This window comes from Sebastes fasciatus, chromosome 12 (genome assembly GCF_043250625.1).
Source record: "Sebastes fasciatus isolate fSebFas1 chromosome 12, fSebFas1.pri, whole genome shotgun sequence".
Classification (NCBI taxonomy): Eukaryota; Metazoa; Chordata; class Actinopteri; order Perciformes; family Sebastidae; genus Sebastes; species Sebastes fasciatus.
In genome coordinates, this window is record NC_133806.1 from 3,868,521 (window position 1) to 3,893,086 (window position 24,566).

A 24,566-nucleotide genomic window follows, 5' to 3' on the forward strand; every position below is an offset into this window, starting at 1 on the left:
GAAGAGATGAAAACATCACATAAAATAACTGTTGCCATAACAACCACTCTCCTCCTCCTCCTCCTCTTCTTTCTCCATCCCTCTGCAGCGTCACGCCCTCTCTCCTCCTCTTCCTCCTCCTCCTCCTGTATGCACCTCCCTCCCCCAGCCTTCACCCATTCCAAAGACTGATGAGCGCGGCATCCTTCCACTGACACACCATGTCATTTCTGGAGATTACTGATTGGTTTTTCTTTTCCTCCTCTGTGTGTGTTTTCCCTTCCTGCTTTTCTTCATCTTGACGTCTCACTCAGCGTCTCCAGGAGGAATATGCGTCTCTCCAAAGGACATTTCCTTCTTGAAGGCAATAAGAAGAAGGAGACGTGAGATTTTTTGTCTGTTTTTTTTTTTCTTCCTGTGTCCTGCTCTGATCCTAAACATCTCTCCGAAGTGTCTCCGGTGTTCCAGAGGAGCGACGTCCAGCATCTGACCCATCATCATCATCAGCAGGACGAGACTGTTCAGGGAGAGCAGGGAGGCAGGATTAGCTTTTAAAAAAAGAGGTGACAGGTAAAAGGATGCAGATGTGCTGCGTTTAGAGGATTTATTTCTTTTTAAAAAGAGAACGGATTTTATGCATTTTTAGCAAACTGATTCCAGACTGTATTCTCTTGTGTGATCACCCTTTTTTTAGCCTCCAAATACGCACAGATGGTGCAGACAGTGGTGTAAATAAACCCCCACTGATCTGTTCAGACCGGAGTCATGTGCTGCTGCTGCTGCTGGTGACCCCATCTGAGCACCTGTGTTGTTGCAGCCAAGTCTGTGAGCACAGACAGCAGCTATGTAAGCAAAAAAACCACATGGCTTCACTGATGTGCACCAACAGCAGCAGCTGATCTCACATGAATAAGTAAACTCTGCCCAAGATCGCTTACTACAGCGTCACCTGAAGAGATATGTGGTTGTGAAGCTGCAATTTGGACTGTAGAAAGAAAACAATAACACCGATGTGAGGCAATAACACTAAAAGCCAAAGAGAGGTGGAAACGAGCGAGAGAGGATACTTCACACTGCTTCCATTTGCTACTCAGACTGTGCATCTTATCAAAGCACCGACCCTCCTTTTAGGTCATCTATCTGCAGTCTCACATGATGTGAAAGTGCAGCTGAAATTGTTTCCTGTCAAAGGCATTCATGCACGCAACTTTTCCACATATTAACAGAACTTTCAACTGCACAATCACGCTTTAACTCTCTCACACGCTGTCTTCCTCCTAAAAGTCTTCCAGTAGCTTTTAGGGTTAATCGCTGACAGTGCCGTTTATCGCCCAGTCTTGGCAGCGTGTGCCATGCACTGGCATTATTCGGTGCACACGGTCTCAGTGTTCAGCTAAGCAGGCCTCGGGGTGTGCCACACAGTATAAATAGTTGAACAAAAGCCCTTTTGGTTGCTGACAAGAGGCCGAAACCTGAAACTCTGGAGTGATTCCTCCCTCTGGTAACTCTACCCGCTCACACACACACACACAAACACACAGAGAGGCTGGACTAAATGGAGTGATTTGGATCCAGAGAGGGCGAAGAGACGAGGCATCAGGGCACACGCCTCCCACAACGCTGCTGCTGCTGCTGTCAGGTTTTTCAGGTGCTCAAGAAGACCAGATCAGCAAGAAGAAGACCCACCCACCCCTCCTTCCAGCCCTTGTATGAGCTGGAAAAAAAAGGAGAAGAAGAAGAAGACACCCTGGCATCTTAGAGGTTTTCACCACCAAGCTGGGAAAAGCTGCTGTATAGATCTGCCCTGTGTCTCCCAATCTGAAGTGTGTCTGTGTGTGTGTGTGTGTGTGTGTGTGTGCGTGCGTGGTGTGTTTTGACGCCGCTGGAGGCCACCACCAGTCTTCTTTCTCCTGTCAGGATGTCTGCAGTACAAGAGCTGCTGCTGCTACCTCTGGCCCTCCTGGCACTTCAAGGTGAGTGGGCAGCGGTTGTGTTGCCATGGCGACGCCGCGATGGCAACACCTTGGCATGCACACGAGTCACTATCAACCCCCCCACCCACACCTCATTCACTCACTGACTGTGCAGTCTGTCACTGTCGTTGAGGTGTTTCCTGTTGTCTGGTGTTGCCCTCTCGACCGCCAGACCGTCTGCTCTGCTGTGGGGGTTTTCTCAAGTGTGTGTGTGTGTGTGTGTTTATGGATGTGTGTGTTCAGATGCAGATGTGTGACTAGGTGTTTCATCATTGGGTTGGATTGCTTGCTGAAAGTCCAGCTGTTCAGGTTCTTTTTTTTTTTTTTTTTTAGAGTTATGAGATGAGGCTATGGCACGCACACACAGACACACACACACACACACACACACACACACACACACACACACATGCACACGCATACAGATACAGCAGCCGTTCTGTACTGAAAGGTCTAGAGCAATGTGGATCATTCATTTCTCTCTGTTTGTTACACTTAGAGATTCTCCGATACCAGTTTTTTCCTTCCCGATACCGAGTACCAATCCAATACCAGCGTGATAAAAAAATACATAGATATTATTATTATTATTATTATTATTATTATTATTATTATGTGATATGATGACTATCTGGCTCAGGTTTAACTCTTTGTAAATCATGAACAAATACATACAGATAATGAATGCAATAGAACTTTCTTTTATTATTTAGATTGTCATAAACATCGATAAATGAAGCTAAGGAATGAGTCCTTACCCCAAGTGAAGGAATTCAAGTACCTTGGGGTCTTGTTCGCGAGTGAGGGGACAATGGAACGTGAGATTGGTCGGAGAAACGGAGCAGCGGGGGCGGTATTGCATTCGCTTTACCGCACCATTGTGACGAAAAGAGAGCTGAGCCGGAAGGCAAAGCTCTCGATCTACCGGTCAATCTTCGTTCCTACTCTCACCTATGGTCATGAGGGCTGGGTCATGATCGAAAGAACTAGATCGCGGATACAGGCGGCCGAAATGGGTTTCCTCAGGAGGGTGGCTGGCGTCTCCCTTAGAGATAGGGTGAGAAGCTCAGTCATCCGTGAGGAACTCGGAGTAGAGCCGCTGCTCCTTTGCGTTGAAAAGAGCCAGTTGAGGTGGTTCGGGCATCTAGTAAGGATGCCCCCTGGGCGCCTCCCTAGGGAGGTGTTCCAGGCACGACCAGCTGGGAGGAGGCCACGGGGAAGACCCAGGACTAGGTGGAGAGATTATATTTCACACTGGCCTGGGAACGCCTCGGGATCCCCCAGTGAGAGCTGGTTAATGTGGCCCGGGAAAGGGAAGTTTGGGGTCTCCTGCTGGAGCTGTTGACCCCGCGACCCGACCCCGGATAAGAGGTTGAAGATGAGTGAGTGAGTGAGTGAGTGAGTGAGTAAATTATGGTATCGGATCGGTGCATAGACTGGCGTACTCGCCAATACCGAATTTTGGGCAGTTTCGGATGCACTGGACATTGGTATCGGTATCGGAACAACTCTAGTTACACTAGTGTTCCTCTGAGGTGTGTGTCTATGTGTGTTCACAGTTTAGCGCTGCAACTGATGATTATTTTCATCGATCAAGATTCCTGTGATTTTTTCTCGAAGAATTGACTTTACAACGTTGGTTTACAGGATGACATGAAATAGTGGAAAAATACCTGCCACGATTTCCTAAAGGCATCCGACCAACAGCCCAAAGATATTCAGTTAACGGTGACACAAAACAGATAAAAGAGCAGCAGATTGTCAGAGAACGTTTGGTGTCTTTGCTTGAAGAACTGCTTAAACAATTATAAAAATAGTTGCTGATTAATTTTCTGTCGCTGAACTGTAATCGATTAATCAACAGATGGTTTCAGCTCTAGGTGAATCAGGTGAATGGACGTTTTCAGTGAGTTCGTTCAGCACAAGTGATTGTTGTCGTTCTTGCAAATGTTCCTGTTATGGCATGGTTTCTTCATTTGATGCTATTCATACATGTATACTAGGAAAGTTCAGCTTTTCTACTGCAGCTGGTGCATTTCACTCATGTCATGTCTCTGCATGTCTAACATACAATATATACCACTACTGCTCAAAACTATAAAACTAGCATCAGGAAAGTATCTTAAAAAGAGAAAATGTTCCTTTAAATTTGTGCCCTCGACCTTTCCACCGCTGGTATCTGTTATCATTTGAGATATCACGACTCAATTTCCCACCTTCACAAGAAGCCATTTACCGGCATTTATTATGTTACAGCATAAATAACACCTTCCACTGAGATGAAAACAGCCCGAGCTCCATAATCCATCACCTCTAAGTTACTGTCAGTCTCCTGACACCCACGGGAGGAGAAGCATCTCCGCAGGGAATTAATCTTTCACAAGGCTGTCTGAGGAAATTTACGACACACGGCCACGTCTCTTTATTTATGGCCTTCTTGGTTTAATTTAAAACATAAATAAATGTAGAATGACTCAATTGGCATGCATTGGCAGGCAACTTAAACAAGCTGTAGATGTTAGTAAATGGGATGCTTTAAATGCTTTTACTTTTTCTTTGTTTTGTTTTTTTACAAACCCAACTCATGTTAAAACAAAATGTGTTTTTATTAAAACACATTCTTAAAATGTTCCTTAAAAAAAAAAAAAATCATTTCAGAATCTTTTTTAGTTGGCGTGTTGTCATCACAGATGATCTCATTTAAAGCACTGAGATTTAAAATTGAGCATGAAAAGCAAGCAATGCATTAAAAGAGAGATTTACTGAGCACTTATCACTGCCAGCCAGCCAGCTGCTCTTTGTCTAAGAAAATTATTATAGTAATGTTGTTATTCCTTTACATGAAGTTTATCAAGGTTATCAAATTGAAAACAAGCAGGCAGAGCGGCGAGAGGTGAGCCGGGAAGCAGATAGTGAGCGGAGAAGTCAAGCTCCGTAAAAGGTTACACAACCTCGACTGACAGAAACAGACCAAAAATAGTTTGGTTGAGGAGCCGGCGGGTTAGTTAAGGACTGAAGTGAGGGAGCACATCTGGACGCAGGACGCCGTGAGGAGGAGGTTATAAGACGAGACAGGAAATTGGTTGGAACTTCCCAAAAACAAGAGGAACAGATTAAGGGTGATGAAAAAAAAAAGCAGCTCGTGCTCTTTTTTTTATTTTGACATGTGATAAAAAATATGAGATGGAATTCAAGAAGTTTCTGGAAGGAAGACCTACGAGGAAAGAAAACATACATATCAAATGAACTAAGCTCCACCCGCGTTCTATCACACTAAAGCTCCATCTGAATTAAAGCTGAAGGAGGCGAGATTGGAGCAAATATGATTAAAAAAAGTTATTTTTATAAAACGGTTGCTATATCGTGACAGTAGTACATGAAGCAGGTAACCTGAAAAAAAAACATGTGTCTCTGTGTCCTCCGGTGCTCCGAACGGCATCTGCAAGATTTCACAGACCAGAGGAAAACAAGCAGTAAGAGCTGATCTGAGGTCTGCTGTCCAGCTGCCGTCTATGAGAGCCGGCTGTCAATCACTCGCGAACTCCGACCAAACGGTCAAACTAGGCAGCGCTGATCAAATATGAATCAATATTATGTTACGTTAATGTCTATTTCTCTCCTCAGATGTTCTCAGAATCATCTTGTAGTGCACGGTTTAGCTGTAAAATGAGAAAGTTTGTGACGCCGCCGCCATTATAAAATCTGTTGAAGGAACGCAAAGTTCTGGTCACATGACTGGAGCACAGCCAATAGGAATGCTCTCTCTCTCTGAAATGACCTGTGATTGGTCAAAATCTCCCGTCACAGGATTTTTTAAAGCCTGAAAACAGAGCCATGAGGAGGAGCAGAAGTCTAGTTATCTCTCAGAACACTTGAATTACAATATGCTGAAAGGTTATTATGGAATTTTTGCCCAATGACGCCAAAAATATACTGTCCACTGCCACTTTAAATTTAGTAACGCTGCAGAGGGCAAATTAATGGACAGTTAGCCCCAAAATGTAAAACAGACTTAGATATCACCTGTAGCTCGCCCTAATATAGTGAACTTTATTTTTGTGATGCTCAAAGTGCCAAAAAATACACAATGATTCACAAGCATAAACAGTCAATTGACGGAGCCCCGTGTTCTTGCTTTCAAGCCAGACCAGATGCCCATAAAGCCTAATGCATCCGCCGGCAACCGTAACTAATGCATGCAGCAGAGAGACTCTTTCGCAGCACCGGGCCATTTAGTCTGCAAATGGCTCGAGCACGATTAAAGGAGATCGCTGTCAACAGGATGTTTGAACAACCACACCATTTTCTCCGCCCCCCGAGCCATTTGGATTCCCGTCCATTCCATCGCTCCACTCCAACCACTGCGTCTGCAGAGATTGGAAATCACATTACGGAGAAGCCCATCATCATTTTAAGTGGCAGGGGTAGAACATAATCTAATCAGAAACTACTCAAGTGAGGCACTGCAGCAAGACTTTGGAAAAAAAAAACTATTAAATCTGATTTATGGTCTGCACTTGTGCTTGAGGAATGTTCTAGAAACGAGTTTTGATGCTGTTTGTAGTCAACGTATCCTCATACAACGGCTCAAATGATATCTTAGGAAAAGTTATTCCTTGCAATAAAAAATAAATGATAAAAAGAAAAGTTATTCCTAAATTTTTTGTGCGTTTTCCTACGAATGTACAGTAACACGTGTCAATATCACCTCGTTACATGCATACAGTCTTTTCAAAATAAACTTCCATCTTCACAGGAAACAACTTGGTTAGGTTTAGGAAAAGATCGTCTAGGTTAGGTTCAGGCAACAAAACTACTTAATTAGGTTTTGGCAACAAAATTAGTTAGGTTTAGGACAAAACTACTTAATCAGGTTTTGGCAACATAACTACTTAGTTAGGTTTAGGAAAAGATTGACTTAGTTAGGTTAAGGCAACATAATTAGTTGGTTAGGTTTAGGCAATAAAACTACTTAGTTAGGTTTAGGAAAAGATAGACTTGGTTAGGTTTTGGCAACAAAATTAGTTGGTTTAGGACAAAACTACTTAGGTTTTGGAAAAGATCATTGTTTAGGTTAAAAAAAACGTAAGTACAGCAGTTACGTGACAAATAAATCAACGGTACAAACACCGTCTCCTGGCCAAAAGTCTGGTATTTTTTGACCCACCCGTCCACCTCGACCTCCTCCCTATATGGCGTCTGTCACTCTTTAAACTTCCTGGTTCATGATTATGTGGATTGCATAATTGATTTCGTGAGATATATATGAATTACAGTGCATTACTTTTCGTAGGTATATAGCTACGGACGGTGTTTGAGAACAGCCTGTTGTCGTTTTACTGGCTTATACTAGGAAAATAACACATCAGAATGAAGGCTATTTATTGAGAAAGCAAATATTTTTAAAGCTTTTTTTTGCAGATTTCTTATAACATTTAAAGCTTTAAAAAAAATATATATTTATAACGAATCTTCCAGTAGAAGTTGAATAATTTAATATGTACTCTTCACGCATTTGTGTCACCTATTTTTCTGGATCGAGTTTGCTTTCATTCCCTGATAAAATATAATGTCATCCGGTTGTACAAGCCTGTTCTACAAGACATGCAATAGCTGCTACAGCACAGTATGGATCTATATTTATCGCCTCGCACAAACAGCAGGCGTTGTAAACAAGGACCTTTTGATTGATGCACTCCATCACAGCCGCCCTGCAATCTGAACAAAAACAGGAATGTGATTCTAGAAACTGTAACGGTGATTCACTTGAGCCTCATCTGCAGCTGCTGTCAGACTCCGAAGCCTCAAAGCTGCATGAATATAATCCTGAAAAGAGTTTAATTTTGATTCTATTTGAGGCTTTTTTTTTACTGCGAGATCCGTTCTAACCCACAAATCTGGAGCAACATACTGTACCGCGACCTAATATGCAGGCAGAATGCATCCTGTGAACTCGAACACACACCTGAGCCCCTGTTCATCCAGCTGTGTGACGGTCTGTGATACTGAGGTGCTCTGTAGCTGCAGGAGGGGTCGGGGGAGTGAGAGAGGCTTTGAAGGACGAGATGACCTTCCACACAGCTCCATTTGTATTCGTAGAAGCTGGGAACTCATGAGCTCATTTGTTTTTTATGATACACTTACTTCACTGATGTATTGCTTCTGGAAAGTGTGTGTGTGTGTGTGTGTGTGTGTGTGTGAGAGAGAGCAGAGGAGGACAAACGCACATTATGAATCAGGACCATAGACTGTATATAACAAGTGGACGTAGTCACCGTGACGTCACCCATTGGTTTGTGGACTGCTGTTTTGTTGTTGAGTTCGGCATTTTGGCTGTTGCGATCTTGTTTTTTTTGCAACCAGAAGTGACAGGAGAAGGTGGAGCTTATATTAGAAAGAATGCAAGTTTAAGGCACCTAAATGTAACATAATCATAATTCATGTTGTTAGTTACACTTGTTCGTTTCCTGCTTTGACAAGTCAATATGTCCGCTGAAAAAAAAACTTTGTGGAGACAAGAAAAGCGTGTGTGTGTCACCAACAAGTTGAATAGACTACTGAGCCGAGGGTTTCTTGAGAAAAGAATGAATGCACGTCTTGTGTTTCATTCTTCAAAACAGATCTGGATCTTTCTTACAGAACAAAATGTCATTGAACATGCCGTACTAAGAGCCTTTGTGCATACATTGCAGAGAATAGAGCTTGCAACAGAAAGGAATGAAGTGAGATCAACATGAAACTAGACGGCAGACAGAGATCTCAATCTACATCAAAACGTGCACACAGTAATCACGGAGTCGTATATTCAGGGGGCTTTATGTTTCTCTCAAAATTGATTTGCTGTTGCAAAATCCACTTGATTTATTACCTCAGTAAACATCGTAAACATAAGTTTATGGTCTCAATCGCTAGTTTGAAGTCTTCTTCAATACAGCATGATGTTCATTTAGTAAATTATGGTCCCATTTAGAATCAAATAGACCATAAAGCAGGGGATGCTTTAGGGCGGGGCTACCTTGTGATTGACAGGTTGCTACCACGGCGTTGTCCGGTCTGAGAGTTGTCTGTTTTCGTCTTAGAACTTTAACCCTTTCACAGTGTGTTTTCAGTTCAGAGTTAATGTTTTTTCTACTAAGGCCTAGTAAGCCCTTTTTATTTTTTGACTCATTGAGAACATTTTCTAGAACTTTGTGTCTTTTTTTGTTCGTAAATCACATGTTGGACGACTTGTTTTGTTTTTTGGACTACACAAATTAGAAATTGTGATCTTGAACCACTGGAGCAGCTCCTTTTTCTAGACCAGGGGTCTGCAACCTTTACTATCAAAAGAGCCATTTTAGGCAAAAAAACCCCAAAACAATCTGTCTGGATCCGCAAAACATTTGAGCATTGTGATGAAGGTAACACAGTTTATAGTCTAAGTATATAGTATATAAGTCAAATGCAGTGAGGGCCAAAGAGACAATGTACTACGGAGTATTAGGGCCACATTGAGGGGAAAAAAACAGTTATTCATTTCCATTTTTATAAATCCACAGGGAGCCACTGGAGAGGAGCTGAAGAGACGCATGTGGCTCCAGAGCCGCAGGTTGCAGACCCCTGTTCTATACTGATAAATCAGTGTGCCATCACTTTACCAGCCACGACAGTATGACAGCTCTGTGGAGTGAAATGAAAGAGGCGCTCTTGGAGCAGTGAGCCTCAATGGTCGACTTGTTCCAGTGGAAAGTCTCTTGCTCTCTCGGTGTCAAGGGGAAATGTCATGGATGCTTGGCATTTCCCCAGGTTGTGTATGCCTCCAGTATATGCGTGTGTTTATGTCTGTGGTAACCCAGCCATGGAAACAGATGTTGTCCTTCCTCATCTCTTTTGCTGTCACTTATCCAATTTTCCTTTCTCTCTCTCTCTCTTATGGCCAGCTCAGCAAATAACCTTGAGCCCTTTTGTGTTTCCTTTAGCTCCCAGCGACATGCTAAGATAGCTAACCTCAGTGGGCTGATGGTCTTTTGTGCAGCTAAAGCTATAAATCAGGGTTGTTGTTTTTTTTGCTTCGTAGGCCTCAGAGGCATACAGCCACTGATATGAGGGATTAAGCAGCCAGCCCCCTTGTCAGGGGAAAAAACTCCTAATCTGCAATTTCTGGAATATCCGTTGCATAATCCTGAACCTCAATCTACAGATTACGCAGTGGATTTGCATTTTTTGATTCCCTGTGTGTACGTGTCCTGCTTACTGTTGGGGAGAATCGTTGCTGAGGCAGTTTGGTGGCTCTGACTCTGTTTAGTCTGCACTTTGGATGTGCAGTTCCTTTTGTGTCTGCTTGCATCTTTGTCTCTCTCTCGCCGTGTCTTTTCGCTGTCTTCTTAACTTGCTGTCTCAGCTTCGGACAGTCAGCAGCATCTCTGCCCACCTTGCACAATCTCGGCTCTCGCCTCTCGCTGCGTCACCAAACCTCCCTCAGGATTACCGCCTCACGCTGTCTGTGTGTTGCTGCCGTTCCTGCTAGATTTTCATCTGTTCGGTGTTCATTCTTTTCTGCCTTGCGTGCTCTCTTCTGTCCTCAGACGCCCTCCTTAATTTATGTCAAACTTTGTGCTTTGTTGTCGTTGTTGTTGTAATGTGTCTCCTCTGTCTGTGTTCCAGGTCTCACCTCCTTTTCTCAGAGCAATCACTACTCCAGCCATCTCAAACCCCTTCTGTGTTCCTCTGCATGGGATGTCTTGCTCTCGTGTCTGTCTGGTGTCTCTTTGCCTTTCTGTCTGTCTCTCTGTCTTTTCTACCACCCGAAGAAGCTGATATAATAGAATCTCTCACAGACTTGAGTCAAAACATCACTGCATGTTAATGTTTAACCAAAGATTTGGTGTCTAATTAGTTGATTTCCAAATGCTTTCCTGTGAGATCTTACAGGGTCATTAAGTGACTTTCATCGACCTCTATTGGCAGCCGAGGATTAGCTGCAGCACTGACAGCTGGTGCGTCTTACAGCAGCCTGTAATTAACACAAACAATCAAGTCACATTTGGAACAGACAAGAAAGCCAATTAGAGCCGAGATTAAACTGAAAAAATGTAAAACAAGGCAAAAAATGTTGCTTTCTGTGAAAGGGTGCACCTGTTTTTTAAGCAGTTATCTGCAAATGCTGTTTGACCCAGGTCTGTTTGCTGTAATCCAGAAGTCCTCAGCAGACCCGCCTCCCAGAAAACCTGAAAACCAAAGACCCCGACCTTAACCAAAACCTGTTTTGTAGGTTGAGACATTTAAGTTTTCCTCACTTGAGTTATTGTGGTGGTTCTCATCTCTGTGTAAATGCTACTTTAAGGTAAATTCTGGTTTATTACAACGTGACTATGGAGTAAGTACGCAAAAAAAATTAAAATATGATTTGGTAAAAATAATTTATCCACATACACCGATCAGCCATAACATTATGACCACCTGCCTCATATTGAGTAGGTCCCCCTTTTGCCGCCAAAACAGCCCTGACCCGTGGAAGCATGAACTCCACTAGACCTCTGAAGGTCTGCTGTGGTATCTGGCACCAAGCCGTCGGTAGCAGATCCTTTAAGTCCTGTAAGTTGCGAGGTGGGGCCTCCGTGGACCGGACTTGTTTGTCCAGCACATCCCACAGATGCTCGACTGGATTGAGATCTGGAGAGCTTGGAGGCCGAGTCAACACCTCCAATTTGTTGCCGTCCACATGATGTAAAAGAAAACGTGATTCATCAGACCGGGCCACCTTCTTCCATCGTTCCGTGGTCCAGTTCTGATGCTCACGTGTCCATTGTAGGTGCTTTTGGCCGGTGGACACGGGTCAGTACGGGGCACCCTGACCGGTCTGCAGCTACGCAGCCCAATATGTTCTGACACCTTTCTATTGGAACCAGTATTAACTTTTTCAGCAGTTTGAGCTCCAGTAGCTCTTCTATTGGATCGGACAACACGGGCCAGCCTTCGCTCCCCACGCGCATCAATGAGCCTCGGGTCTGACCCTGTCGCCGGTTCACCGGTTTTCCTTCCTTGGACCACATCTGGTAGGTCCTGACCACTGCAGACCGGGAACATCCCACAAGAGCTGCAGTTCTGGAGATGCTCCGACCCGGTCGTCTAGCCAGCACAGTTTGGCCCTTGTAAGAATCGCTCACATCTTTACGCTGGCCCATTTTTCCCCAGTTTTTTTGTAAATTGTAACAAGATAATCCATGTTATTCACTTCACCTGTCAGTGGTCTTAATGTTATGGCTGATCAGTGTATTTGTGTTAAGGAAGAAATTAAACACACATATAGGATTGTAAATTGGTGTTAGGCTGATCTTCAGTAGATTTATTGTCACAATCAGTTACCGATTTGAAGTTGTTAACCTGCCATCTCCTCTCTCCATCCCCTAGTAGCAGAGAGAGTGCAGGGCAGAGAGGTTGTTTAGTTGAATATGTTGGTCTAGTCTGCCTGACTCATTGATCCTTTATCTGACTGAGGTTTGTGCCGGTTAGAATCTACTGTACGGCCCGGACCACGGCTCTGAGCTATCAGCAGCCTGACTGTGCTGTGTATTGATAAATCCAGGACGCTGTCCGTGGTGCTGAAGTAGCAGACAGATTTATAACTGCGCTTTCTTCTCTCAGTCTCGCCCTTCTGTCACTTTCATCTTGGATCTAAAATATTCTCTAAACTATATACTATATATACTCAATTCTATACTATTATATCCTATAAACTCTATAGCAGTGGTTCCCAACCTTTTTCCTTTCACTGAGTATACTGACGACCCCTAACTAAGTGACATATTTTTATGGATATTTCATATTATATTCAATGCATAACGATAACAACTGATAAACTGTACAATTAACCCAAACAGTGAATGCAATAACTGCAGGAAGCTTGTGTAAAACGAGGGATTTGGAATCTAAATCAATCAAGTTCAGGCTGGGGTTTAGTCGTTCTCAGGTCCAGCTGGGTTCGGGTCTGTGTTTGGTTTAAATGCATGGGTCCATCTCTTGTTTAAATACAATAGGGTTTATATTTTTGGGCCTGTGAAGTCTTACATTATGGTCTTAACTTTCTCTCCTTTTCCTTCCCTTTTTTCTCTTCCCTCTGCAGTGGCCTCTTCCCTCCTGCTTCCCCATCTCCCTCCCATGCTTTTGCCGAAATGGGCTGTTACTACTGAAGCCTGTGCTAACTTTCTCTCTATTTCCTCCTCCCTCATTACACCCTTCCGTGTTTCTCTGCAGTGTGGTGGCTTTTCTGATTGAGTGATTCCTTTAAAAGTCTCCCTTTGGTGCTGAAATGTTTGTATCCCACGGAGTAAAAGATAGACCTTTGTGTTTTTATATATATTTGTGTACATGAGGCCATGGACGATGTGCAGCCTCTGTGAATCCCAACCAAACTTTTAATGATTTCAGTTCATCTGATCAGCATTGTGTTTCCTGTCCTCTCCCTCATCTCCCTCCTGATTCGAAACTAACGCATCCCCAGAGGTCAAAGTTGACAATAGTACAAGATCATTGGTTGAGAGCCATGCTGAGGCCTCAGTGGAAACTGCAAGGTGCAGTGTGAGAAAGAAACATTTGGAGTTACAGGTGTGTAACTCCCGGCCGATGAAAAGTAATTGTCATGATGATGATGATGACATATATAGACTCACGCTTCTATATATGAATTTAGCTCAGTCACCGATTGACAGAATGCAAAAACTAGTACCGTCTCTTTATTTCCCCTCAGTTTCAACACAAAAGATTTAAAAAGACCTAAAATATAAATTACTGCAAACTAAAAAACAAATTCACAACAATCTATGTACTGAAATGATGAGTGGAAATAAAAAAATGCAAGAAAAAAAATAGCTATGCCCGATACAAAAGAAAAAAAACAAAACATGCATGCAATGAGCATTGAGAGCAAGCACGCAAAAATACAAAAGTTACAGTACACTGTTTTGTTAAGTACTGTTTAGACAGTTTGACTGCAAGTACTGAGATACTGGAAAACACCAGAGGTCTGCCCGTGTATCAGTCAACCTCTCCTTCGAGTCACGGGTACATGAAAGAGAGGATGATGGCCACCGACGGCCGTTACCTCTGAACCCGGTGACCTGCAAATAGACAACGAGCAATAAAGTGATACAGGAGGTTTCTAACTGTGTGTTCTTCATCCTTTTCACTCTGTAGCGTCTCTGTGCCATGGAGCCTGCGTGGAGGTGGACTCAGACACAGAAGCCGTGGTCAACAAAGGCTTCAAACTGGGCTGCATCTCCTGTAAGATGAGGGGCGAGGTGAAGGCCACGGCCCAGGTCAGCTGGCACTTCAAGGCTTCAAATGATACTAACTTCACCCTTGTGAGTAGTTATAAGATATACGACCATAGACTGTATATAAGAAGGAGAATTAGTCACCGTGACGTCTCCCATTGGTTTGCGGACCGCTGTTTTGGAGCCTCGAGTTCAGCATTTTGGCTTTCGCCATCTTGGTTTCTGGCCGTCGCCATATGGTTATTACACAAGAGGGTGGAACTTGTGGTGCCTTCAAATGAAACTCGTGAGCTTGTGTTTTACAACATGGGAAGTCGTGTACACGATATGTTTGGCGTTCAAGTGGTCAAGTCGTCAGAACACCGCTGCTATGCAACGGCAATATTAACGTTACTGTCGGCGTCTAGAAGCCACAGAGGCTAACTATTTAGAAGCTAGCAAGCGGGTAACATAATGCAGGAAATGCAAAGACATAATGACAGAGGACAAAGATGAGGCCGTTGGGAATATCAACATTTTCCTCAGACATATTATAAAATTATGAAGACAAACAATATAAAATTACAATATATTAACTTATTATGCACCGAAAAAATAACTTCCATAACTTCCACCATTTCTGTCAACATGAAAAAAACACATCACAAGTCGTGAACTCGGAAATTTCAGAAACTTTCCACTTCCGAGGTCGTGAATACGACATGAAGGGGGCGTTCATATGGGCCCAACTTGTAAACACGGTAAACACGACCCCATTTGAAGGCACCATAAGACATTTTTAGGCGACCAAAAAGGTTATAATTAACTTTCATGAAGTAGAAAAAGTATTCCTCAGTAACGACTTAAAAGAACAGCTTGACAATTTGAGAAATACAGTTCCCTTCTTACGGAGAGTTAAATGAGAAGATTGTTATCACCCTCTTGTATGGCAAATAACCTGTTAGCGAACACGCCATGACCGCGCACACTTCGGAGACAGGAAGTGTATACCATTTCAAACCATCGGCAGAGCTCGTAATGCGTCTATAGAGCATCTTTTATTAAATTAATGTCCATCACATTAAATGCAGCCAGTTTTTCTGCCTGATGTAATAAGTTATCATGTGTCCAGATAAAGCAATAGATAGAATTAGCACAAAGTCCCAAGTATATCCGTCACAACAGGGCTATTTGTCTTCTTTTCTGGGAGAGAGAGAGAGAGAGAGAGAGAGAGAGAGAGAGAGAGAGAGAGAGAGAGAGAGAGAGAGAGAGAGAGAGCAGAGTCTTGCATTTTTTATGACTGGCTTTTTTCCCCTCCGTGTGTCGACTGAAAGATTTGCTGAACTAAGCAGCCCTCCCTTGGCAAAGCAAAGAGGCCATTATGGTACATTCCTATAGCAGCAGAGATCCCATTAGCCTTCAGCTGCCATTTAGAATCTGTATCCACTAATTCACCAGGAAGTGGTGGAAGCAGGGGTGAGGCCGTAACCGCGGCTCGGTCGATACGGGAAAAAACATCAGCAGCAGTGTGGAGACCAGCTGTCTGTCTGTCTGTCTGCTCAAGGATGACAGGAAAACTGAAATGCAAACTTGACACTCGGGGTACGAATATTCATTCATCCACACAGAACAATCTGTTTGGTTTACACCTATACCAGCATCCAGCAGCTTTCTGCTGTAGTTTTATTTATTCACACGTGTAAATAAATGGGACAACATGCCAAAGACTGTTAGTAAGATCCAAAAAACAGGTGGAAATTCACACTAGATGTGTGAACGTTGGGAAATAGATCTGCTCCTGTTCGAGTAAAGTTTGCTAGAGACGGCAGTGCTCAGCTGTTTGAAGAAATCACTTCTTTTTTTTTTAAATGAAAATATATATATTTGTGACTGTTTTTTTTAAGGGACTGTTTGTAAGAATCAGAAATTGCTTGTTAACAGTGACACCTGTGGCCGTTAAGTCAACGACAGTCAGCGTCCTGTTGCGCGCGCTTATGCTCGTAAACAAAGGTGAAACCATGACTCGAAGACCCGGCCAATGTTGATCCTAGTTTTCTCCCGACGTCGGTCACATTTCTGTTTTGCAAGACGGGCTTCACTAGATATAACTTTGTTTTTTGTGCTTCCGTGGAGCTTATGTTGGGAGTCTGAGTTGTGGTGGGGGCTGGTCATTTATTGGCGTTAATGGACTCCATTTCTAACCGAACATTAGCTAATGGTTGCACACTGTTAGCCCTGTAAACGGAGCTGAAAATAAAGGCACTCGCGAGCGTGCATGACGTCACATCTGTTGGCTTTTCCCGGTATAAACGGTCCAGGTTCATCACTTTAAAGACAGGCTGATAGAGGAAACCCAGAAAGTCACAGAGGGTCTCATTTTTTTAGGTTAGGTTACAACCTGTTCACACAATGGCAATAAAAAACTATTTATGTGTGTAAAAAGTTACATACAGTTTCTTTAAAAGGATCTATTATGCTTTTGTGCTTTTTATCTTTCCTTTAGTGTTATATCGTTTTTTTGTGCATATAAAAGGTCTGCAAAGTTAAATAGCCCAAAGTCCACGCCAAAGGGAGTTACAGTTACTCTCCCCCACAGAAACACTGCTCCTGCCTGAAACGCATTGCTTGAAGTCCCGCCTTTTCTTCTGTAACGTGGTGATGTCACCAAGTAACAAACATTTGCATAACGGCTAGTTTGGCAGTTAGCAAGGCAAGGCAAGGCAAGGCTACGGTTAGGGACATCAGAAAGTATTGAGAGATGGACTAACACGTTGTTTTTTCATGAGATCTTGACAGTAACAAAAATATATAATATAATATCGCTGGAAGAATAAGCATGTTTCAATTATCTGAAAGTTCATTTTCACTGCAAACCGAAATTAACTGACTGCACGTAAGGAGGGAAAAACATTCATCAGCCTAAACACTTGCAACCATGCAAAGCTAACACGATTCATGGCAAATGGATTACAACACGCAGAAACACCAGTTTGGTCTTCCAACACTTTCATGCCTGAAACCCTTGTTATCACTTTGCTGAATTTTCACAGTCTCTATTTAGCTTTGCCTCCTTTTCAAAGAAAAATCCCTTTCTGCAATTCTCTTCCAGATATACAACTATGAAAATAAAACGTCTTCTGTCATCGACCCACGCTTCGAAAAGCGTCTTGACTGGAACGGAAGCAAGGACACTGTCGACATACAGGACGGCTCCATCTACATCCTCAATGTGAGCTTCGATGACATGGGGACCTACATGTGCTTCTTCAACCGCACCCTCAAGTATCCGCACCCTCAAGTACCCGACTACGAGTATACAACCCGAACCAACAAGACTTTCATCCTGAGAGTGGTGCCACAACGTAAGGACAGAGAGGAAGGATGTTGTAATGTCTGTTTGGAAACTAAATTAGCCTCTAAGTTAGACATTGCCTAATTTTCAGCCCACTGTTAAACCCACTGTACACGACCGGCTCAGCACCAAACAGCAGACAAACAAAAGTAGTAACTAGCTTGTGAACATAGTGGAACATTAAGCAGCTTAAGAGCCACACATTTCTCTCCGGAGATGGTAGATACCAAAACAGAGCTGAAAAGCAAGTGAATATCGAACTTACATTCGCCACGTGTCCAAATGATATATATATATATATATATATATATATATATATATATGACGAGTAAAATGGCAGCCGTTTGCTAACAAGTTCACCGTATCAACTCTATAACATGATAGTATGTTAATGTTGTGTTTATGGTTTTTGTGCTGCCCCCGTGTGGTCAAAACAATGAATTATTGCAGGTTTAAAGAGAAAGTTCTCCTCAGCGCTACAGAGCATCTTTCAGATCTTTGTTTTGGTTTTCCAGCCCGCAACATTAGTATTTTGTTTCTCCAGCAGAAAAAAACCTCTAAACATCCACGGCAGACTACGTGCCCAGCACCAAACGGCAGACAGGAAACTTTAACGTCTAGCTGGTGAACATAGCGGAGCATTTAACTCATAAACTGACAGATATTTCCCTCAGGAGTTGGTGGAGACCAAAGACAGAGGTAATCGGATTGTGAATATTGGACAAATATTCAAGTAATGAAAATTCAGAGGACCGAGCATTGAGCCTTGGGGGACACCTCTGTGCTAATTTAAGCACGTTACCAAAAGCACCCACTTCAATTAACAGTAACAACACTTAACTTGCATTCATATTTTTTTGACCACTTTGGAGCATCAAAAGAAACTCTAAACACAACCTATTATCATCTTTTAAGTTGATATTCACCAGATGGCCACATGTTCACCACATTAACTTAAAAGGTGATAATAGGTTTTGTTTAGAGCTTGTTTCGCTGCTCCAAAGTGGTCAAAAAAATATGAATGCAGGTTAAGTGTTGTTACTGTTAATGAAGTGAGTGCTTTGGTAACATGTGCTTAAATTAGCACAGAGGTGTCCCCCAAGGCTCAATGCTCGGTCCTCTGAATTTTCATTACTTGAATCAGGCAGATTAACTAGTGAATGGGTTTTTCATTCCAAGGGCGTCAGTACTGCATGTGATACCGCTGCACAAGGCAGCCTTTAGTCCCTGTATAAGACCCACTGGGCTTTCAGGTAACCACAATGTAAACCCATCCGCGGCAACGGTAAACACCGCTGTTCGTGTCCCGTGTGTTAAATTCCACTTTCACGTTACAATCAGCTGTTCATTCATTTCCTGTGTTCACAACGTTCAGTTTCATTTTTACATTTACAAACCAAGTAGTTTTCAACTATGTAATTTCTTATTAAAAAAAACATAGCTTTGTTGCATCAACCTAAAGTGACACCAAGGGGTGAGACAAAGCGGCAGTATGTGGTATGTAAGGATGAGAACGTGTCGGTATTACCAGGCTACCTTTCACCTGCGGGGCTTTCAACGCAGGACACTGAATCTTTGAGGGCGTTTACTGTAGGTTAACTGTATCTGCAGCGCAGCAGGATGAATTATGGCACTCTGTAATTCAGGATAGGAGGTCTTGACTTATGACTCATATCGTTTAGAAAATGTATGGCCTGGGAAGCCCTCATCCTTTTCATGGTACAAGCCAAACCCCTTTCTATAAGCACACAGACACAATATATCTTATCTCCCTCTCTGTCTCTCTAGTCACCAGGGGACTGGCATCCATCTTGTCTGAGGTGATGATGTATGTCTCCATCATCGGGCTGCAGGTGTGGCTCGTGATTGAGATGATTTACTGCTACAGGAAGATCGCAGCCGCAGGAGAGGAAGCTCTGAGAGAGAGCACGTGAGTAACACTTGAAACGCTCAAACACAACAAACACAGCCAGCCTCTTTCCAGTGCCAGGCCTCCAAATGTCCCGACTTCCCACCGACCGCTTTCACCTTTGCTTTTTCCTTCCTGACAATGTTTGGAAAGCTGAGACACAATCTGGTTTCAATCTGCTGTCAAAATAACAAAACTGACATCTTGTTCTGATTCACTGATCTTGACTGCCTGTTTCTCCTTTCCACCACTCTCTTTCCTTCAGGGCGGAGTATTTAGCTATAGCATCGGAAAGTAAAGATAATTGTGCAAGTGTACAAGTGGCAGAATAGCACCGGTAGGTTCTTATTCTCACTAAACTTCATGCCTGAATTCACTTTCTTCTTGCTTTCCTTTGATCTCTCGTCATACTATGTATTTGCACCTGTTGTGGTTGTACTGTTGCCACCACTACTGGGTTGAAAAGGTTTTTTCAGCATCCCTCTAATACTTGTAATATGTATATAAATTATATATATGTAAACGTTCTTATATACAGAATACTGTATACACGATTGTGGTTCAGTTTGGGAACCACTGCCAACTTTCCTGACAGTTTATGTTTTTCACTTCAGGTCGAGGAGGAGTTCAAGATTGCTTCCTTGAGGAATCTCACATTCCTACATCGAGGCCATCTCCTCTCACCGTCACTCACATCCCGCCATCCTCTTCACATGATGGAAAAATCGAACCAAAGAGAGGAGGAAGATCTTCATAGAAAGTTTTTTCGAGTGACTTTCTGCAAAACGTTGGAAAGGACTGAACTGTATCCTGTTCTGAGGGACAGGAGGACAACGGGACAGAGAGAGGGTTGAACTGTATATAGGTGTATACATATACGCACAGATAATCTTATATATACTGTAGATATTATATTGTATATCAACTATATCTGCATGCTTATGAGCTAATCCAAACGACCAGCATCATGCTTCTGATGTTCAGTCATGTTTTTATCAGTTATATTAAGTTTCATTTCACACAGCGTGTTGGCGTTTGACCGATACCGGTTTTATAAAACCGACTTTTAACTGAACCTGTGTCAGTGTTTCCTGTGTAAATACTAGTAAAGACTAAATTTGACCGCAAATTTTCTTGCTGTTGTGACGTAACGCTACTAGAAAGCACGGAGGAAACACTGTTGCAACAGTTGATATTTAAATGTTTCATTTTGATCAGTTTTAATGCCAAAAAAAAAGTATTTTTTTGCAGAATTTCATCAAAATCTCTCTCAGAAAACAAACTTCAGGCCAAAATTGGACCCAATAAATGAAAAATACAAACGTAATAGGCGGTCCATCATATCAGCAGTGGTCGCATCAGGCCAATATTAAACTTTAAGGACACTCATCGACATTTAATTAGCTTGATAAATTGAGAAACCAAAAATCAATGGTCCGACTGACAGCTTATCCAACCCTTTTATATGTGACGTCTCACCCGTCTTTTATGGTATCAAAAAACTAGTTAAAACCAAATTTATCACAATTACGAACACTTCAACGTACATCACCGTGATAAGAACTATCTAAAATGACAGAAACTGTCTTTGGGAAAAATGTATTTTTAATAATTGTTTTAAATTAGTTTATTTTTCCGAGCAACACAATTCTGTTGAAATGCGCTAAAACGGAGCGTTTCTTATAGAGGGTGTATACAGGTATATTCAGACAGACAGTATGAGAAAAATAATGTGTTGTTTGAACATTAAAGCATATAGACATGTGCTAGTAGAAACCCAAAATGTAAGTATGAACCTGAAGATGAGCATGATATGTCCTCTTTAAAAAATAGGGGGGCGGCTGTGGCTCATAAGGTAGAGCAGGTTGTCCACCAATCGGAAGGTCGATGTTTCGATCCTCGGCTGCTCCAGGTCACATGTCGATGTGTCCTCGAGCAAGACACTTAACCCCAAATTGCTCCCGAAGGCAGAGCCATCGGTGTGTGAATGAGTATTTAAATTAGATCCTGATGGTCAAAGTTGGCACCTTAGCAGCCTCTCCAATGAGTGTGTGAATGGGTGAATGCTGACATGTAGTGTAAAGAGCTTTGAGTCGTCGAAGACTAGAAAAGCGCTGTCCAAGTCCAAGTCCAAGTCCATTACCATTTACATCACAAATTTGAGTTTTAGCCCAAGTTGTTCAAGTTTACTAATATTTTTTAAAAACATTTTTTTTAAATTGCGTAGTTCCCCTTTAACTTCTCAGACAACACAGTGATGCTTTTACTGTGTTCTCTACAGTACATCCCCCGAGAGCTCATGATGACACATCAGCCATAAAAAATGTTAGAAAGTGTTTATTTTTGTGCAACAGCAAGCTAAATTTCAGTAGAAATCCCTTTTAATTAGAGTCTTTTCTGCAGACCACCACCCTGTTTAAACTGGCTGCGCTCACTCGGGTGGTGGTGAGGAGCAAAAATGGCACCTGAAGCCAAAGCGTGACTTCCTGTCACATACGAGAGGACGATGCCCACTTCAGTGCAGCAGACCAATTTGTAGCAGACCAAAGAAACCAAAAACAAAACAGCTTTACCAATTTATCCAATATGAAATATGAATTTGTCTACAGTGGAAACTTTGATTTGTCATTTCACATAAATGTCTTAGTGTTTTTGTAGAAACTTAAGGGCTTGGCAAATTGCTATTCATCTAACTGCCGTGGGCAAAACGCACCACAAAACCTGTCCAGTGTGCCTCCCGGGGCGAAGCCAGTGGAAACCAAAAAGGAAAAGAAGCGAAGCCTCGTTATTACAAATCTTAAAGTGTTTGTAAAAACAGCTGTGCTTGCTTCTATTTCCAGAGACGACCAGTCATCGTCTATCGGTGAACACTAGATGGCAGCCAAACACTGCCGTTCTGCATGTTTACTGCAGGACTGTCCTAGACCAGGGGTCAGCAACCTGCAGCTCTTCAGCTCCTCTCCAGTGGCTCCCTGTGGATTTATAAAAATGGAAATGTTTTTTGTTTAATTTTTATTTATCATTGTTGTAGGTCTATGGTACAACGGTACGACGGAGTATTAGGACCACATTGAGGAAAAAAAATAAATCTGAGATTTCGAGAATAAAGTCAGAAGTTTATGAGAATAAAGTCTCGTAATATTATGACTTTATTCTCGTAATATTATGACTTTATTCTTGAAATCTAAGGATTTTTTTCCCCTCAATGGGACCCTAATACTCTGTCGTACATTTTCACTTTTGCCCTCACTGCATTAGACTTACATTATATTCTATATATTTAGACTATAAACTGTTATCTTCATCACAATGATCAAATGTTTTGCGGCTCCAGACAGATTATTTATTTTTTGTTTTTGCCAAAAATGGCTCTTTTGATAGTAAAGGTTGCTGACCCCTGTCCTCGACCAAAGAAACTCCTAATCGACTGATCTGTAGATCTGGTCTGGTCGACTAATCGACTAAGACGGGGCAGCCCTAATTTACTGATCATCTCTTCTGCACCAAAATTGGGTTTGATACATTTTGAGGTACTGAGAAGATGACACACACAAAAACAGAATAACTGCACGCTTGCTGATGGACGAAGCAGAATGTCCAATGAGATAAAACGAGTGACGTCTCCGCCATTCAAGCAACGTTACACACTGCTTACTGAGTGATTTACTTCTTAGATCAGCTGATCTAAACGCCTTTTCCTACACAGATGAACCAACCAGTGAAATGAAAACCACACTGCTCCCCACATTGATGGTCTGCTTTGTGTCCACCTGTGTTTGTTTGTTTTCCAGCATCAAATAAAAACTGCAGTTTGTCACTTCATGTTTGGAAAATGTTGCTTAGTGATACACAGAAGAAATATACAATTGGTGAGAGGATCAGCCGCGTCTTACTTGAATTCTTTTTATCTTAAATAAAAGGTAAATGAGGAGAGCTGTCGGGACTTTCAGCCTGATGCATCTTCAGTTCACACCTTAAGAGCAAAAAATGCTTCTATTCAATCATTCATTTATTAACACCAGTAAGTATAGTTTGTTCTGACTGACCAACATGTGACCTGTATTTAATTTTTTTGCTCAGCTGGGTTAATGGTATGGCTGTGCTGAATACATTTATTTGGGCTTCGAAGCTTTGATGAGGAATATTCAAAGGTATTTGAAGCTTCGAGGAGCAGCAGGCCGACATGTTCTTCTGTCTGTCTCCATCTGCTATGTTTCAGTGCCCGGGACAGCGCCGCTGCCGCACTGCTGCACGCACGCATGCACACACACACGCACTCGCACACGCACGACAACAAACACCAAACAACGATATCCCTCTGAAAATTACTAATAAGAATTAATGTTGAATAATGTGGGATTATTTCTTATTTCATGAGCTATTTTAGGATTTACACATTATTATTACATAATTATATGAAAAAAAAAATGAAGCATTTGAATACTGATTGGAGGTTGATTACCACGGCAAAGCGAGCAATTTAAATATGTCAAATTGGGCTTTGGGATATCGTGATGAATATATAGTTATTTTACTATAGAGAGGCGAAGTCCCGCCCCTTCCGGTGGACCGCCATGGGACCTTATTTTGGAAAAAAATATTTACGGTAGTCAATGAAGAGAAACACATATTGTTTTGATCCCCTTTGAATTGTGCCATGAATCACACAGATGATGTTTGTCAATTTAAAACATAATTTTGAAGTCAAGAACGTCGCAGTTTGTTGTAAAACTGTTGAAGTATCAGACTGAAAATACATAATTAGATAGACTAAACACCCAAAAGTTGGGTAGTGACGTCTCTCTCTCTGAAGCTACGACGCCTGTGTGTTTCCTACTGGGATGAACTCACACCAGCAACTTGATCCTTCTTTCTCTTCCCGGCTGATAAAAAGTCCAGGAGTCGCTGGATAAAACACATCTGGTAAGATAACGTTTCATCTGTGCGTGGAACATAGCTAAGCTAGCTAGCTAGTGTTGGTGAGTGTATATTGCGAGACAGGAGATGTAGTTCACTGAGCGGTTTCACACAAAACTACATGATACTTCGACAAACCTACGACAAACTTTGTTGACTTGCAAACTTCTGTTTTAACTTGACAAACATCATATGTGTGATTTATG

At 42.3% G+C, this 24,566-nt stretch overlaps 1 protein-coding gene across 2 annotated transcripts; it reads left to right on the top strand.

The window, feature by feature from the left end:
- The first annotated feature begins 354 nt into the window (after positions 1 to 354).
- On the top strand, positions 355 to 23,505 carry scn1ba (sodium channel, voltage-gated, type I, beta a). 2 transcript variants are annotated; one of them, XM_074652660.1, is made up of 6 exons: positions 355 to 1,952; positions 14,124 to 14,290; positions 17,292 to 17,544; positions 19,323 to 19,464; positions 19,709 to 19,780; positions 20,058 to 23,505. In XM_074652660.1, exons 1-5 carry the CDS (start codon positions 1,898 to 1,900, stop codon positions 19,773 to 19,775), a joined length of 684 nt encoding a protein of 227 aa, XP_074508761.1. In that variant the 5' UTR covers positions 355 to 1,897; the 3' UTR covers positions 19,776 to 19,780; positions 20,058 to 23,505. The 2 variants fall into 2 exon arrangements, with proteins under 2 accessions (XP_074508761.1, XP_074508762.1); XM_074652661.1 differs by lacking the exon at positions 19,709 to 19,780.
- Positions 23,506 to 24,566: the final 1,061 nt, after the last annotated feature.

What these genes read in the sequence shown, in the direction of transcription:
- scn1ba (XM_074652660.1), top strand. Translation starts at nt 1,898, where the DNA reads ATGTCTGCAGTACAAGAGCTGCTGCTGCTACCTCTGGCCCTCCTGGCA. An exon ending in GGCCCTCCTGGCACTTCAAG is followed by an intron (nt 1,953 to 14,123) that starts GTGAGTGGGCAG and finishes TTCACTCTGTAG; the next exon opens with CGTCTCTGTGCCATGGAGCC. An exon ending in CCTGAGAGTGGTGCCACAAC is followed by an intron (nt 17,545 to 19,322) that starts GTAAGGACAGAG and finishes CTGTCTCTCTAG; the next exon opens with TCACCAGGGGACTGGCATCC.